Source organism: Lithobates pipiens, unplaced genomic scaffold (assembly GCF_037356315.1).
Source record: "Lithobates pipiens isolate NorthernLeopardFrog02 unplaced genomic scaffold, aLitPip1_a1.2 Scaffold_25, whole genome shotgun sequence".
Classification (NCBI taxonomy): Eukaryota; Metazoa; Chordata; class Amphibia; order Anura; family Ranidae; genus Lithobates; species Lithobates pipiens.
In genome coordinates, this window is record NW_027507787.1 from 87,748,336 (window position 1) to 87,765,327 (window position 16,992).

General features: G+C 46.2%; 1 protein-coding gene across 1 annotated transcript in view; it reads left to right on the forward strand.

Moving 5' to 3' along the window:
* LOC143930364 (membrane-spanning 4-domains subfamily A member 4A-like) overlaps positions 1–16,992 on the forward strand; it is a 212,233-nt gene that overhangs the window by 73,494 nt on the left and 121,747 nt on the right. The window contains exon 2 of the mRNA XM_077454634.1: positions 2,843–2,922. Coding sequence (XP_077310760.1) covers positions 2,851–2,922 — 72 coding nt within the window. The 5' untranslated portion in view covers positions 2,843–2,850. The remainder of the gene's footprint in view (positions 1–2,842; positions 2,923–16,992) is intronic.

Consider the following 16,992-nt stretch of genomic DNA (forward strand, 5'->3'; position numbering starts at 1 on the left):
TTTTTACACCATTTACAAATGCATTGATTACTGTATAAATGTCACTGGCAGGGAAGGGGTTAACAACTGTGTGTCCTAGGGAGTGATTCTAACTGTAGGTAGCGGGGACTCACAAGGGGAGGAGCGCAATCGGTGTTCCTCTGCACTGGGAACACATGATCGGTCTCCTCTCACCTGACAGGATGTGAATCTGTGTGTTTACACACACAGATCCATGATCCTGCTCGGTTAACGGGCAATTTCAGGTCCCTGTTGGACATCGTGGACATCGTGGCCACCGGGCACACGCATCGGGTCCCAAGTGACGTGGCGGGGGTGCCCCTCCAGATGGTCGGGAAGCCCAGGATGTCATATGACGCCCGCCCAAGATGGGAGATCCCTCTTGCGGACGTCATATGACTATATGCAGGATGTGAAGTGGTTAAGGGGGTGTTATAAGTCTCCCGTAAGGAGTTAAAGTACATATATGGCCTGTACTCTCTGGGATTGATGGATTTCCCTGATCCAGAGAGGCCAAATTTATGTACATTACATGGCGCAGCATGTTGTGGGCAACTGTAGATTGTCAAGTAGTGTCTTCTGTTTCTCGTAAGTAGTCGATGGATTAAGATTTGACAAGAAGATAAGTTCTGGAAATCCTGGAAAGATGGGGTTTTGGCCCCAACTTCCTAGGTATCATACACTCTTTATTCCAGTCCTAGTGCTCAGGTTAGGTTTCTAGGTCACTACTCTGACTCTTTCAAGATATCGAAGAGGGAACTAGGCAAGGTTGCACCTTGTCTCCATTCATTTTTGCTATCACAATTGAAATCTTGGCCATAGCTATTAGAACGCACCTTAATATAAAGGGGGGTTCAATGTGGTCCTCAGGGACATAGATATGCATTGTTTGCTGATGACCTACTGCTTTTTGTAACTTCTTTCCTCATCTCTACTCCCAAAATCTTTCATTTGCTTCAGAATTCGGTTCACTTTCAGGACTACAAATTAATATCTCCAAATCCAAAGCCTTAAACATCTCGGTTCCTTCCTCGTTGGTCAAACCTCTCTACAATCGCATTTTCCCTTTTCTTGGAGCTCTAACTATATCCCTTACTTAGGAATGAATATATCCCCTGGTATAGACAGTCTGCATACTATTATCACCCCATGCTTAAAAAAATTAGAAGAAGATCTATTTTCTTGGTCCAGACATGATCTATCCTGGCTGGGTAAGTGTATCTCCATCAAAATGACCCTTTTGTCACACCTTCTATATCTTTTCCGGTCCTTGCCTATCCCACTCAAGAAAACCCATCTACTCAAATTCCAATCTTAAGTAATCCACTTTGTCTTGGAGGGAAAAGGACACCATTGCGCTAAAGACATATTCTACCGGCTGAAGAGCCATGGAGGCCTTGCTCTCCCCAATTTATGGTGGTATTACCAAGCAGCGCAGTTAGCTCAAAATTCCGTAGTCGTCTCCCGAGGCCCAGAGCTGGACTGGGTTCTAATGGAGATACAAGAAGTTCCTTATCACACTATTGACTGCCTATTTCTGAAGCCCTCCCAAACCCCCCATCCTGGCGCCTACCCTTTCTCACTCCTAAGCTTTATGTGATCTCTTATACAAACATTCCCCCTAACCTCCAAAACCCATCCACTAACACACTTATTTCATAATCCTAACCTTTCCCCAGGCACGAGTATTAAAGCTTTAAAGGCTTCTTCAGAACAGGTCACTTTAACTCCATGGGTCCAGATTCAACAGGGTATTGTGTAAGCAAACTCAACATGCATTTCACACCTCTTACACACTATCTGGCCCAACAAACCAGATCCCCTAAGATTTACAGCATATGAACAATGGTGTTAAAATATCAAGGATCGGGGGAGGGGGGGGGGATATTTTCATAATTTACTCTTCTCTGGCAGAAGCTCTGGGCAAACCTTCCTATGATCGGAGCTGGGAATCTGACTTTGAAGAAGAGTGGGACCCAGATACGTGGTTTCAATGTTTTCAACGTTCTTAGAAAAGCATCATGAACATTTCTTTGATAGAGGCAAATCTTTACTAGATGGAATCAGGTTCCCACTAGATTAGCAAGAATTTTCCTGGATTCTTCTTCCTTATGTTTCCAAGGTTGTAATCTCCTAAGCTCAATGTTTCGTGCATAGTGGGCTTGTCCCCGTATTAGGAGTTTCTGGAATACATTTTTTTCAGTGGGATAAGGCTCACTCACAGAAAAGCACTTTATGCCATCCAGGCCATGGCGCTCACTCACAACGGACAGGGAGCATTGACTCTCACCTCTGCAGCCGTAGATCCAGTGTCCCAAGAGAGCAAGCCCCTCCCAGGACAGTTCTATTTATCTGCTCATCCAGAATTCCTCTCTCTCTCCAGCCAGCTGAAACATGATCCAATAAAATCTCAGCTTTTTGGATTATATGTCCCACAATCCCCTGCTTTCAGTAATGGTCTCTCTCTCTCTCTCTCTCTCTCTCTCTCTCTCTGCAATCAGGAAGTCATGTCATAATCCCCATGCTGGGCACTAGAGGGAATAATTCTCATTGCAATCTTCATTAAGTAATGTGCCAAGATGGCAAAAGCGATATAGCCAGAACCTGGCTACATCAGTGAACGGCTGTGTTGGGGGGGGGGGGGGGTCAGGACAAGTCTGATCTTTGAAGGAAAGTGGACAAAGTTTCCATCACAGAGAACTGCCCATGGTGTATTCTCCAGCTTAGTGTGGTCAGTTTTTAATAGAAAAACAGGGGGCCTGACAGGAACCTCAGGGATTTCACACAAAGTATGTATGTTGACAGATTTCTTAGTTCCTTTTATGGTTTCCTTTCCTCTTAGGTTTCACCATGAATACCTCGATACAAAATTCACTGCTTTTTCACCAAACGTTCCTAAAAGGCAAACCAAAAGCTCTTGGGGTAAGTGCAATTTCAGGTAAGGTTAAAGTGTTTGCAAAGATATTTCTTTATTAATAAGAAACATGTTATACTCACCTACTCTGTGTAATGGTTTTGCAGAACGCAGCCCGATTTTCCTCTTCTTGGGTCGCCCACCAGCGCTCTGCCCCCCCGGGTGCCCCCATAGCAAGCCGCTTGCTATGGGTGTACTCTTGCGTGCTTGCTCCTGAACTTCATTCTCTGCGTCCATAAGCCCTGTCCCAGAGCCCTGATCTCTGTGCCCATAAGTCCAGCTCCCTCTTCACTGGCTGTAATTGACAGAAGCATGATCCAATGACTCCTGTGGCTGCATCTCAGCTAATGAGGAGGGAGAGACCCGGGGGAGCTTCTGCTCTTGTGCACATCCCTGGATCAACATTGGGCTTAGGTAAATATTGGGGGGGCTAAGCTGCACATTAAAGGTAGCCCCCCATTAAAGGTAGAATGCATGAAGGTAAAAAAACCGTCTGCCTTTAGAACTACTTTAAAATATATGGTCACCCTAACGATCCTTTCACATTATCATAATGCACGGCACAGTTACTATGTGTTACTGCAGCACATGTCAATACGTTACACATCAGTTAGCACCCTAATGCAGTACAATCCTTTTGAGTTGTCTGCTTGTTGTTGTGCACTATATAAAATACATGCCAAAGCCAGAGTGAACCCATTTGTAGAGACCTTGCTTTGTGCACTGGTCCACTGCACTGGTTGTTTTTCAGGGGTTGGGCTTGGCCCACTAGTGCTAGTGAAGGGAACTCTTAAGGCATCAGCATTAGAAGACATTTTGGACAATTTCATGCTCCCAACTTTGTGGGAACAGTTTAGGGATGGCCCCTTCCTGTTCCAACTTGACTGCGCCTCAGTGCACAAAGCAAGGTCCATAAATAAATGAATGAGCAAGTTTGGGGTGGAGGAACTTGACTGACCTGCACAGAGTCTTGACCTCAAGCCATTGGAACACCTTTGGGATGAATCAGAGTGGAGATTGTGAGCCAGGCCATCGCTCCCACTTAGGGCCTGATTTCACAAATGCTCTTCTGGAAGAATGGTCAAACTTCCCATAGACACACTCCTAAACATTGTGGACAGCCTTCTCAGAAGAGTAGAAGCTGTTATAGCTGAAAAGGGTAGGCCAACTCAATATGGAACCCTATGGACTAAGAATGGGATGCTATTAAAGTGCATGTGAGTGTAAAGGCAGGTGTCACAATACTTTTGACAATATTGTGTATGTACCTATTGGACTATTGTCTGTGTATTTCTTTTGTAGCCTCTTTTTTTTCAAAAAAATATGTGAACAAACCCCCCCCCCCCCCCCCACCCCAAAAAAACTGAATAGAATATAAAATGACTAGAATAGACTAAAATAGAAAGAATATAACTGTCTACCGAAATTCAGATTTTGAATAGAATAAATTATTTTTGTAATGCCAATTTGAATTTTCCAAATTTGGTCAAATTGAAATCAATTCGAACAAATTCAGAAAATTTTAATAACATTTGAAAATGAATAAACAAAATGAATTCTGAAAACAAATTAAACACATTTAACTGAACAAAATATTTCAAATAACAATCAAATATGAGGGTGCCAACTTATACTTAAGTTCTTCGCACCACGTGCTGCTGCCCCTTTAATAGTGCAAAACACACTATGCAATAATATTAATTAATGAAAAATAAGGCGCTGCCCTAGTAACCCAACCTACAAAAGTGTATAAGTGATAGTGCACCAAGTGAAATTAAACTGTATGATGAAATAAGAAGTCCATAATTAATATTTGTATTTAAAAAAAAAAATCATAAATCCATAGATAAGAAAGATGACCATTCACTGCACTCTTCTTAGAAAATAATCACGCATAAAGCTTTAGTATACAGTGCTCCACCGAATGTGTTTAAATATATAGACGCTCACCAGAATTCTTTGGCCAGCAGAGTAAATCAATCCACCTCTTAGGGGACCAGCACAAAATCTTCCACCAATCTCCTCTCTCCTTTCTCCCACTTAATAGCACTGCAATAAAGGCTCCGGGGGGGACCACAAGAAAGAAAGGTATAGTGTAGTATGTTTTATTAAAATATAGGAATAAACAGAGTAAAAGGGATACACTAACATGGTCACAAAAGAAGCTCAGAAGATAGCGCCTGAGGCTCATATTCAATGCATTTTGCGCATGCGCAAGTCATCAGGAAGTTATATGTATTTATTTATTATTGTTTTTTTTTGTGAATGTGTAGAGGCTCACTGCAGACCCTCACAATGGCAGGGCCAAGGGTATGGGAAAGAGGCCCTTGGTGTTCGAGTCGAATGCATGTTCGTCTTGAACACTGGCTGTTAACCCGTTCGGCGAAGCCAGAACTCTGTGGGCCGTTTGCGCCAAATTAGCATATTGCTCATGGCCCACAATGCACTGCGCCATCGCAGTGCATTGCTGGCTTATGATTGGCCAAGCATGCACTGTGACCCCGCATGCTTGGCCAATCACAGCGCCGGCAGCGAGGAGAGCCATGATTATAGCTCAGGCTGTGTAGTACACGCCCCACACTATATAAGGCCGCCAGCATGGCGGCCTTGTGTAGTGTTCCGGCATCTGCAGGAGTTAGTGGATGTTGTCTGTGTGCCTTCACCGCAGAATACATCTGTATCTACCCTTCATTGGTGTTCTCTAATTGAGCCATCTACAGGAGTTAGTGGGTGACTGGGTGTTGTCTGTGTGCCTTCACCACAGAATATACCTGTATCTACCCTTTATTGCTGTTCTCTAATTGAGCCATCTGCCATCTGCAGGAGTTAGTGGGTGACTGGTTGTTGTCTGTGTGCCTTCACCGCAGAATACACCTGTATCTACCCTTTATTGCTGTTCTCTAATTGAGCCATCTGCCATCTGCAGGAGTTAGTTGGTGCTGTGTGCATCCGGCGCAGTATACACCTGTAGCTACCTATATTGCCCTTCTCTAATTGAGCCATCTGCCATCTGCAGGAGTTGGTTGGTGTTGTGTGCCTCCAGCGCAGTATACACCTGTAGCTACCTATATTGCTCTTCTCTAATTGAGCCATCTGCGGGAGTTAGTTGGTGTTGTGTGCCTCCAGCACAGCACAATATATACCTGTATCTACCCTTTATTGCTGGTGTTCTATAATAAAGGCATCTGCAGGAGTTACTGGGTGTTTTGTGCCTACAGCACAACATACACTACCCAATTGCTGGTTTTCCCATCTCACTGCAGGCCATTACCATGTCTGGAAGGCCAATAAGGAGAGGCAGACAGGCACGAACTAATAAAAGAGGACAAGCAGGCTCTGTGTCTAGAGACAACAGTGCTGGTCGTGGACGCGGTGCATTGTCATCAGCACGTGGCCATGGGACACGCTTGTCCTTATTTTCGGCAGCTGGAAGTGTTGAGCCGCATCATGCCGAAGACTTGGTAGAGTGGATGAACAAGCCCTCTTCATTCTCTTCATCCTCATCCTCTCTCACCCAGGCTCAGGGTACTAGCAAAGCAGCTACCAACTGTCCCTCGTCTCAATGTCATCATCAGTGACTCCTTCCCTAGACCCACCACGTCCTCCTGAGGAGTCCCCCCCCCCACTGTTTGAGTACAGTGTTGGGTAAATGCTCCAGGAGGATGCCTAGTGTTTTGTAGGCTCTGATGATGATACTCAGCTAGAGGAAGGCAGTAGCACGAGCGCAGAGAGAGGGGATTCCACAAGCTGCAGCATACTGCCAGGTTTGCTCCAGTGATGAAGAGGTAGGGGATGATGAGGGCACTGACTCCACGTGGGTGCCTGGTAGGAGAGAGGAAGAGGAGGAGGCACATCTCCAATGAGGCAGGATTCCCTCTGGGGGCCAGCTTAGGGGCAGCACACCGGCTGAATCACACCGCAGAGCTCCGCCTGTGCAGGGCGCTGCCTCTGCGCATTATTCTAAAAGTTATTTGGTGTGGGCCTTTTTTGAGACGAGTGCATCAGATTGCACCGCTGCTATTTGCAACATATGTCTCAAGCGTATCTCGCATGGCCAAAACATCAGCCGCTTGGGCACCACATGCTTGACCAGACATATGTTGACCTGCCATGCAGCTCGTTGGAAAGCGTACCTCAAAGACCCACACCAAAGAACAAAGTGGATCTCTCCTTGCTGGGATCTCCAACCCCACTAGACCTTCAGTCCTCTCTGAAACCTGCGCTGAGAGGAATGAAGGTGTAGAATTAGGTGTGTCACAGCCAAGTGCTTGCGGGCACTCTGCTAGCAGTACACCCACGTCCGATTGTAGCAGGCAAATTTCCCTGCCCCAGCTGCTGGACCGTAGAAAGAAGTTCACTCCCAGCCATCCACATGCCCAGCGGTTGAATGCTAGCTTGGTTAAATTGCTAGCACTTCAACTGTTGCCTTTTCAGTTGGTAGACTCGGCCCCCTTCCGTGAGTTTGTGCAATGTGCGGTTCCTCAGTGGCAGGTCCCCAAACGCCACTTTTTCTCACGGAAGGCGATTCCGGCTCTCTACCAGCATGTGGAAGGCAATGTCCTTGCCTCGTTGGACAGGGCGGTCAGCGGTAAGGTGCATATTACCGCTGACTCATGGTCCAGCAGGCATGGACAGGGACGTTACCTGTCTTTCACGGCCCATTGGGTCACTCTTCTGGCAGCTGGGGAGGATGCAGGACAAGGTGCAGTAGTGTTGGAGGTTGTTCCGCCACCACGCCTCCAAAATGCTATTACTGGTTGTGACACACCTCTCTCCTCCTCTTCTTCTTCCTCCATGGCCTCTTCCAGTGCTCTGTCCTCGGAACCGTCGATGCTCCGTAGGCGTTCAAGGGGCTACGCAAGTATGCAGGCAAAACAATGCCATGCCGTGCTTACGCTGGTTTGTTTGGGGGACAGGAGCCACACTGGGGCAGATATTTTGTAAGCTCTGCAGGAGCAGGCTGAGAGGTGGTTGACGCCACGCCAGCTTAAGCCAGGATTGGTGGTTTGCGACAATGGCACCAACCTCCTCTCCATCCTCCGACAGGGACAACTGACCCATGTGCCCTGTGTAGCTCACGTCCTTAACCTGGTGGTGCAGCGCTTCTTGGGCAGGTACCCAGGCTTACAGGATGTCCAGAAGCAGGCCAGTAAAGTCTGTGTGCATTTCCGCCAATCATTTAATGCCAGTGCTCAGCTGACTGAGCTCCAAAAGGAGTTGAACCTGCCCAAGAACCGCCTTATATGTGACATGCCCACCAGGTGGAACTCAACGTTGGACATGCTGCAGCGGCTGCACACACAGCAGAGGGCCATCAATGAGTACTAGTGCGACTACGGCACCAGGACAGGGTCAGGGGAGGTCATTTTTTTCTCACCACGCCAGTGGGGCATGATCAGGGATGCATGCACTGTCCTGTCACCGTTTGAGGAGGCCACAAGGATGGTAAGCCGTGACAGTGCATGCATAAGTGACACTGTACCTTCAAAAAATAGACAAACATAGGAAAGGATCTTTACTCATATGTGGTGACTTCAACTGTGTTGTAGACAGAGCTATGGATTGCTCCTCCTTACAGAGTGTACATAGGTATGAAATAAAACCCTTTCTTGCAGAAGCCAACTTGTATGATACCTGGAGATGCACTAACTCTACAGAAAGATTATACCTACTTCTCAACCCCTCACAATTCATACTCAAGGATTGATTTAATTCTATCTGATCTTACCCTTTTGAAAAGAACCTTAGAAGTGAAAATATATGCAATAACTTGGTCAGACCATGCCCCAGTGTCTATCACAATTCAAGAACAACATTCATGCAACCCTACTTACAGGGCCGTCTTTAATATTGATTGGACCCCGGGCAAAAAATTTTTTGGGGGCCCCCTCCCATGCAATTTCACTCTCCACCTGCTCTGAGACATACAATAAATAGAAGCTGGACTTAAAATCAGTTTACTATATCAGATCAGGCAGCAATTGTGATTGGTTGCCAGAGGTTACAGCATATCATTACTGCTTACTGACTGGTTGCTAGAAGTTACAGCTCACATTACGGCTCACTGATTAGTTGCTAGAGGTTACAGCAAATAATTTCTGCTTGTTAATTAGTTGCTAGAGATTACTGTACAGTAATACTGCTCACTGATTGCTAGAGGTTACAGCACATCATCTTCTCACTGCAGGGAAGCATGATATACATATGAATGCTACCTTTATTTACATGTCAATGCAGATAGCCACATCTCTTTGCTTAGTAATGCCGCTGCTATTTACATATGAATGCCAGTTATTTACATGTAAACACAGGGTCTGCAGGTGAGTCATCTGTACACAACAACAGGGCTAAAACATCAAGAGACAAGGAAATTTAAACTGGGATAGTTGGCAAGTATGAGGCAGCTGCTTTGGGCCCCACAACAATGACAGGGCCCAGGGCAGCTGCCCCTTTTGCCCTGCCTTAAAGACGGCCCTGCCTACTTACTTATTGAGGAATAATGTATCGATTCCTTCTAACCCGCTCCATCAGGGGAAACTGTCTAACCTACCAACCTAGAATATTTTAAATGCAATGATACTGCAGAAAGAAATGTAATGTCATTATGGTGGGCACATAGGGCTTACAGTAGGGACTTGTTAATTCAAGCTGGGGCAAGATAAAAGAGGCAAAAGGCTAAAAATCTTACCAATATATTATCTAAATTAAATACCTTAGAACAGGCATATGCAATTAGTGGACCCCAAGCTGTTGCAGAACTACAAGTCCCAGGAGGCATAGCAAAAATCTGACAGCCACAAGCATGACTCCCAGAGGCAGAGGCATGATGGGACTTGTAGTTTTGCAACAGCTGGAGGTCTGCTAATTGCATATCCCTGCCCTATAATTATAAAATAAACAAAGCCCTTCCCCCACCACCCAGAAGGCATTTTCAGATTGCAGAAATAATCTTCGTCTGGCTTTAATAGCAGATCACACAACATCTCTAAAGCATTTCAAAGCCACTTACTATGCACATGGCAATAAAGCAGGTAAATTATTAGCGAACTACATACGTAAAAAACAACAAAACCCCAAACTAAACTCTATCTTTGATCCACATACAGGGCAGTTGGTTTATCATCCAAACCAAATTGCCAAAGCATTCCAAAAATATTATAGAGATCTATATAATCTAACAAATGATCCTACAACCCAGTAACCTACTGATGTCACTATCAACAACTTCCTAAATTCAGTTACTCTCCCCACACTATGTAAAGAAGAACTAGACAACCTTAATTCACCGATCCTAGATAAGGAAATATTAGATACAATCAGATCACTTCCTCATAAATCCCCTGGAAGTGATGGGTTCACTGCAGAATATTATCGAACCTTTGCAAAGATTCTAGTAACCCAATTAAAATTTTTTTATTATGCTGCCACAACTGCCTCTTTTCCCGAGGAGATGCTACAGGCCACTATTGTACTTACTGAAACCAGGGAAGAAGCCGGACTGTCCTCAAAACTTTAGACCAATTTAGTTACTTAACACTGATTTGAAAATCTACGCTAAAATTATCTCAAATCGTTTAGCCATTATCACCCCGCAACTAGTGAAAGCTGATCAGGTAGGCTTCATGAAGGGCTGACAGGCCCCTGATGGAACATGACTACTGTATAACCTTGTCCATGTGGCCGAAACTTGGGGGGGGGGGGGCTGCTATTGTCCTGACGCTCGACGGCGAAAGGCATTTGACAGGGTGCATTGGGGGTTCTTGAGTGCGACTTTGAAAAAATTTGGCCTTAATGGCCCTATCTACTCAGCTATAATGGCTTTATACACAAAACCTTTGGCTAGAGTGTTTACCTCAAATATTCTCTCAGATTAGTTTCACATAACTAATGGTACCCGTCAGGGACATCCTCTTTCGCCTTTGATCTTCTCTTTAATAATGGAACCCCTGGCCATTAGGTCGTGCGACCAAGTTTTGACTATTGAAATAGGAGTGTGCTCCCATAAAATTGGGCTGTTCACAGGCAATGTTGTGCTAGCACTAACCAGCCTGGCTTCCTCACTAAGAAATGTTCAGATGTTACTAGATGAATTTGACCTGGCTTCATATTATAAACTCAACTCAAATAAATCCTCTATCCTGCCTATAGGACTCACAAAGACGGCCTTAAAAGCATTATACCCTTTTCAATGGGTATCTAACAATCTAGCATATTTAGGAGTTACATTGACACCACCAACTAACCTTACTTATGAAACAAATTTTCCTAAACTAATTGGGACTATCAAACAGGACCTACAACATATATCCAAATATGAGCTGTCTTATATAGAAAGCATCATAGCTATGGAAATGATTATTTTACCTAAGATTATTTACCATTTTAGGTCTATACCAATAATTATACCAGACCACTTCTTTCTTCTTTAAAGAAGTGGATAAACTGTTCAGACAGTTCATATGGGGAAAGACAATGGCCAAGATTTCATATACCATACTATTAAAGCACAAGACTAGAGGCGGAGTAAACTTTCCCGAATCTCAAAAACGACTATCTAGCGGCACGATTAGACCAAGCTAAAGCATGGTTCGATCCACTTTCAGACAAACTATGGGTACAAATTGAGAAATGCATCATTGGCAATAGACACCTGCCGTCTATGCTTCTGTCACACCTGACTAACATAACACTAAACTATAAGACTCTTCCCTCCATAGAGGCTACCCTATCAGGATCGAAACAACTGCATGTTTTAATGCCCCCAGAATCACTGGACAAATGCACCAACTTCCCATTACAAATATATGAACATATCACACCTAATCTACATGTACTTCCATGGTTACAGGAAGGAATAATGACCTACAAAGAACTACTATCTAAACAACCTAGTCCTCCATCATTCTCCTACATCCAAATGACCCATTTTTATAATAAAAACCCAAATATACACTATAACATACATAGTAAACCTTGGTCATACATGATGTCTAATCATGGCAGACCTAAAGGACTCTCATGGTTTTACAACCAACTACAATTTGTTGGAATCTTCAAATATGCACAACTGGGAAAAGGAACTATAAACCGCCTATACAATAAAGGAATGGCAAACGGCCATTCCATCTCATTTTCGTTTCTCCCATTGTGTGAATCACTGGGAGATGATGTTGAAAATGCTGTACATGACTCCAGTTAGACTGGCACAGATAGGGATGAGCCGAACACCCCCCGGTTCGGTTCGCACCAGAACTTTCGAACGGACCCCAAATTCGTACCAACTTTAGAACTCCATTGAAGTCTATGGGACTCGAACGTTCGAAATGAAATGTGCTAATTTTAACGGCTAATATGCAAGATACTGTCCTAAAAAGGGTTTGGGGACCTGGCTCCTGCCCCAGGGGACATGGGTCAATGCCTAAAATGTTTTTAAAAATGGCCGTTTTGGAGGGAGCACTGATTTTAATGACGATTAAAGTGAAAAAAAAAGTGAAATATTCCTTTAAATATCGTGCCTGGGGGGTGTCTGTAGTATGCCTGTGAAGTGCCACGTTTTTCCCGTGTTTAGAACAGTCCCTGCACAAAATGACATTAAACGGAAATAACATCATTTAAAACTGCTTGCGGTTTTAATGTTATATCTGGTTCCTGCAATATGGTTGAAAATCATTAAGAAAATGGCATGGGTAGCCCTCCCTGCCCATTACCAGCCCCTTTGGGTCTTGTACGCATATTAAGGGGAACCCCGTACCCATATTAAAAAAAGGAAATGTGTGTGGCCCCCAGGCCCTATATACTCAGAACAGCAGTATACAGGCGGTGCAAACAAGACAGGGACTGTGTAGGTTTGTTGTGTTAAGTTGAATCTGTTTGTAATTTTTAACTGGTACATTTTTAATGTGTGGCTCCAGTCAAAAAAACTATTTTTAAGCTTTTTGGAAAACATAGGGAAGGGTATCACCCCTGTATAATTTGTTTTGTCGTCCATCTTTTTTCATCTCACTTGCTGTTGTCTCCTTCCGTTTGCAAGTAGGAGATGTTTGTAAGTTGGATGTTTGAAAGTAGGGGCCTGCCCTATATGCTCTGCAGAAATGGCGGAACAAGGTGTTGGTTTTGCCACAACATTGTAAGCCCTCAAAGTGACTCTTGGTGGGCGCTGGAGCGCCCTGCTGTGAACGATTATATCAAGAATTGTAATTACATGCCATTGTTGAACAGTGGTAGAAAAATTGACCTTTGGTGGTTGTGGTGCTGGTGCCACAAGACTATAAGTCCTCACAGTTACTCTGGGTGGGCATAGGAACGGGCCCTCCTCTGAAATATTATATCAAGAATTGTAATTACATGTCCCTGTTAAACAGGGGCAGAAAAATTGGGCCTTAGGCACTGGTGCTGGTGCCACAACACTGCAACCTCTCCCATATACTCTAGTTTTATTGCAGGAATTAGCCCTGCTGCAAAGCATTGCATCAAAAATTGTAATTAAACTCCCTTGTTAAACAGGGGCAGAAAAATTGGGCCTTAGGCACTGGTGCTGGTGCCACGACACTGCAACCTCTCCCATATACTCTAGTTTTATTGCAGGAATTAGCCCTGCTGCAAAGCATTGCATCAAAAATTGTAATTAAACTCCCCTGTTAAACAGGGGCAGAAAAATTGGGCCTTAGGCACTGGTGCTGGTGCCATGACACTGCAACCTCTCCCATATACTCTAGTTTTATAGCAGGAATTAGCCCTGCTGCAAAGCATTGCATCAAAAATTGTACTTACACGCCCCTGTTAAACAGGGGCAGAAAAATTGGGCCTTAGGCACTGGTGCTTGTGCCACCACACTGCAACCTCTCCCATATACTCTAGTTTTTTGCAGGAATTAGCCCTGCTGCAAAGCATTGCATCAAAAATTGTAATTAAACGCCCCTGTTAAAAAGGGGCAGAAAAATTGGGCTGATGGCATCACCCAGAACCAGAAATGTTCTTCCAACATATCAGCGGAGGAGGAAGAGGATAGACAATCAACATAACAGGACAGTCACTCAGCATCAGCATAGGCAGTCTTGAAGGGATGTGATATTTCAAAAAAAAAATTTCGGTTACCTCAGCTTCAGGTGCTTGGTAGCTGTGGGTGATCCAAGACTGATTCATCTTGATGAAGGTCAGTCGATCAACTGATTCGGTGGACAGGCGCACCCTGTGATCGGTAACAAAGCCACCAGCAGCACTGAAGGTGCGTTCCGAAAGAACGCTGGATGCAGGACAGGCCAGTAGCTCAATTGCATACTGTGCAAGCTCTGGCCAGTGATCCATCCTCAAGACCCAGTAAGCCAGAGGATTTTCGGTGGGAAAGGTGTCCAAGTCTGACCTTGCCCCTAGGTATTCCTGCACCATGTAAATCAGACGCTGGCGATGGTTGCTGGAACTGATCATACCTTGGGGCTGCGGACTAAAAAATTGTCTGAAAGCATCAGTCAGACGGCCACCTTCTCCACCACTCCTTCTGACCGATGCCTCAGTACCACGTTGTCCAGGACCAGGAGTTTGTAACCTCCCAGTCTCTGGGAACGCATTGCACAGACCTTTCTGCAAGGCCTCCCGGAGATGTCTCATCCTCTGCTCCCTCTGCGATGGCAAGATAAGGTCGGCAACCTTACCCTTGTACCGTGGATCAAGGAGAGTGGCCAGCCAGTAATGGTCCCTCTCCTTGATCCGAAGAATACGAGGATCCTTCCACAGGCTTTGCAGGATCAGGGAGGCCATGCAGCGTAGGTTAGCTGAGGCATTCACTCCGGAGTCCTCTGGGTCACTAAGGACAACATGATCCGCAGCTACCTCCTCCCAGCCACGTACAAGTCCACGTGTTTCTTGGGACTGTAAATCATCCCTACAAGACTGCTGCTGCTGCTGCTGATGCTGAGTGTCAGCCTCCACCTCCATGCTGACACAATCATCCTCCTCCTCCTCTTCCTCCTCCTCATCCTCTTCCTGTGTGATGGGTGGCACAGCAGGAACACTGTCTGGATAAAGGGGGCCTTGAGAGGCAAGGAGGTCCTCCTCTTCCTGCCTCTGTTCTGCCTCAAGTGCCCTGTCCATTATTCCACGCAGCGTATGCTCCAAGAGGTGGACAAGAGGTACAGTGTCACTGATGCATGCACTGTCACTGCTCACCATCCTTGTGGCCTCCTCAAACGGTGACAGGACAGTGCATGCATCTCTGATCATGCCCCACTGGCGTGGTGAGAAAAAACTGAGCTCCCCTGACCCTGTTCTGGTGCCGTAGTTGCACAGGTACTCATTGATGGCCCTCTGCTGCGAGTGCCGCCACAGCAGCATGGCCAACGTTGAGTTCCACCTGGTGGGCATGTCACATATAAGGCAGTTCTTGGGCAGGTTCAACTCCTTTTGGAGCTCAGCCAGCCGAGCACAGGCATTAAATGATTGGCGGAAATGCACACAGACTTTCCTGGCCTGCTTCAAGACATCCTGTAAGCCCGGGTACCTGCCCAAGAACCGCTGCACCACCAGGTTAAGGACGTGAGCTACATAGGGCACATGGGTCAGTTGTCCCTGTCGGAGGGCGGAGAGGAGGTTGGTGCCATTGTCACAAACCACCATTCCTGGCTTAAGCTGGCATGGCGTCAACCACCTCTCGGCCTGCCCTTGCAGAGCTGACAAAACATCCGCCCCAGTGTGGCTCCTGTCCCCCAAACAAACCAGCGCAAGCACGGCATGGCATCGTTTTGCCTGCGTACTTGCGTAGCCCCTGGAACGCCTACGGAGCACCGCTGGTTCTGAGGACAGAGCACTGTAAGAGGCCATGGAGGAAGAAGAAGAGGAGGGGGTGGAGGAGAGAGGTGTGTCACAATCAATAGTAGCCTTTTGGAGGCGTGGTGGCGGAACAACCTCCAACACTACTGCACCTTGTCCTGCATCCTTCCCAGCTGCCAGAAGAGTGACCCAATGGGCCGTGAAAGACAGGTAACGTCCCTGTCCATGCCTGCTGGACCATGAGTCAGCGGTAATATGCACCTTACCGCTGACTGCCCTGTCCAGCGAGGCAAGGACATTGCCTTCCACATGCCGGTAGAGAGCCAGAATCGCCTTCCGTGAGAAAAAGTGGCGTTTGGGGACCTGCCACTGAGGAACCGCACATTGTACAAACTCACGGAAGGGGGCCGAGTCTACCAACTGAAAAGGCAGCAGTTGAAGTGCTAGAAATTTAGCCAAGCTAGCATTCAAACACTGGGCATGTGGATGGCTGGGAGTGAACTTCTTTCGCTGGTCCAGCAGCTGGGGCAGGGACATTTGCCTGCTATAATCGGACGGGGGTGTACTGCTAGCAGAGTGCCCGGAAGCACTTGGCTGTGACACACCTAATTCTACACCTTCATTCCTCTCAGAGCAGGTTTCAGAGAGGACTGAAGGTCTAGTGGTGTTGGAGATGCCAGCTGATGAGGAGCAAGGAGAGGTCCGCTTTGTTCTTTGGTGTGGGTCTTTGAGGTACGCTTGCCAACGAGCTGCATGGCAGGTCAACATATGTCTGGTCAAGCATGTGGTGCCCAAGCGGCTGATGTTTTGGCCACGCGAGATACGCTTGAGACATATGTTGCAAATAGCAGCGGTGCGATCTGATGTACTCGTCTCAAAAAAGGCCCACACCAAAGAACTTTTAGAATAACGTGCAGAGGCAGCGCCCTGCACAGGCGGAGCTCTGCGGTGTGATTCAGTCGGTGCGCTGCCCCTAAGCTGTCCCCCGGAGGGCATCCTGCCTCATTGGACATGTGCCTCCTCCTCCTCCTCTCTCCTACCAGGCACCCACGTGGAGTCAGTGCCCTCATCATCCCCTCCCTCTTCATCGCTGTAGCAAACCTAGCAATATGCTGCAGCTTGTGGAACATGACTGCCAGATTGCTGTCCTTCTTGAGCATACCCTCTCTCTGCATTCACGCTACTGCCTTCCTCTAGCTGAGTGTCATCATCAGAGCCTACAAAACACTGGGCATCCTCTTGGAGCATGTACCCAACACTGTGCTCAAAGAGTTCAGGAGACTCCTCAGGAGGACGTGGTGGGTCTAGGGAAGGAG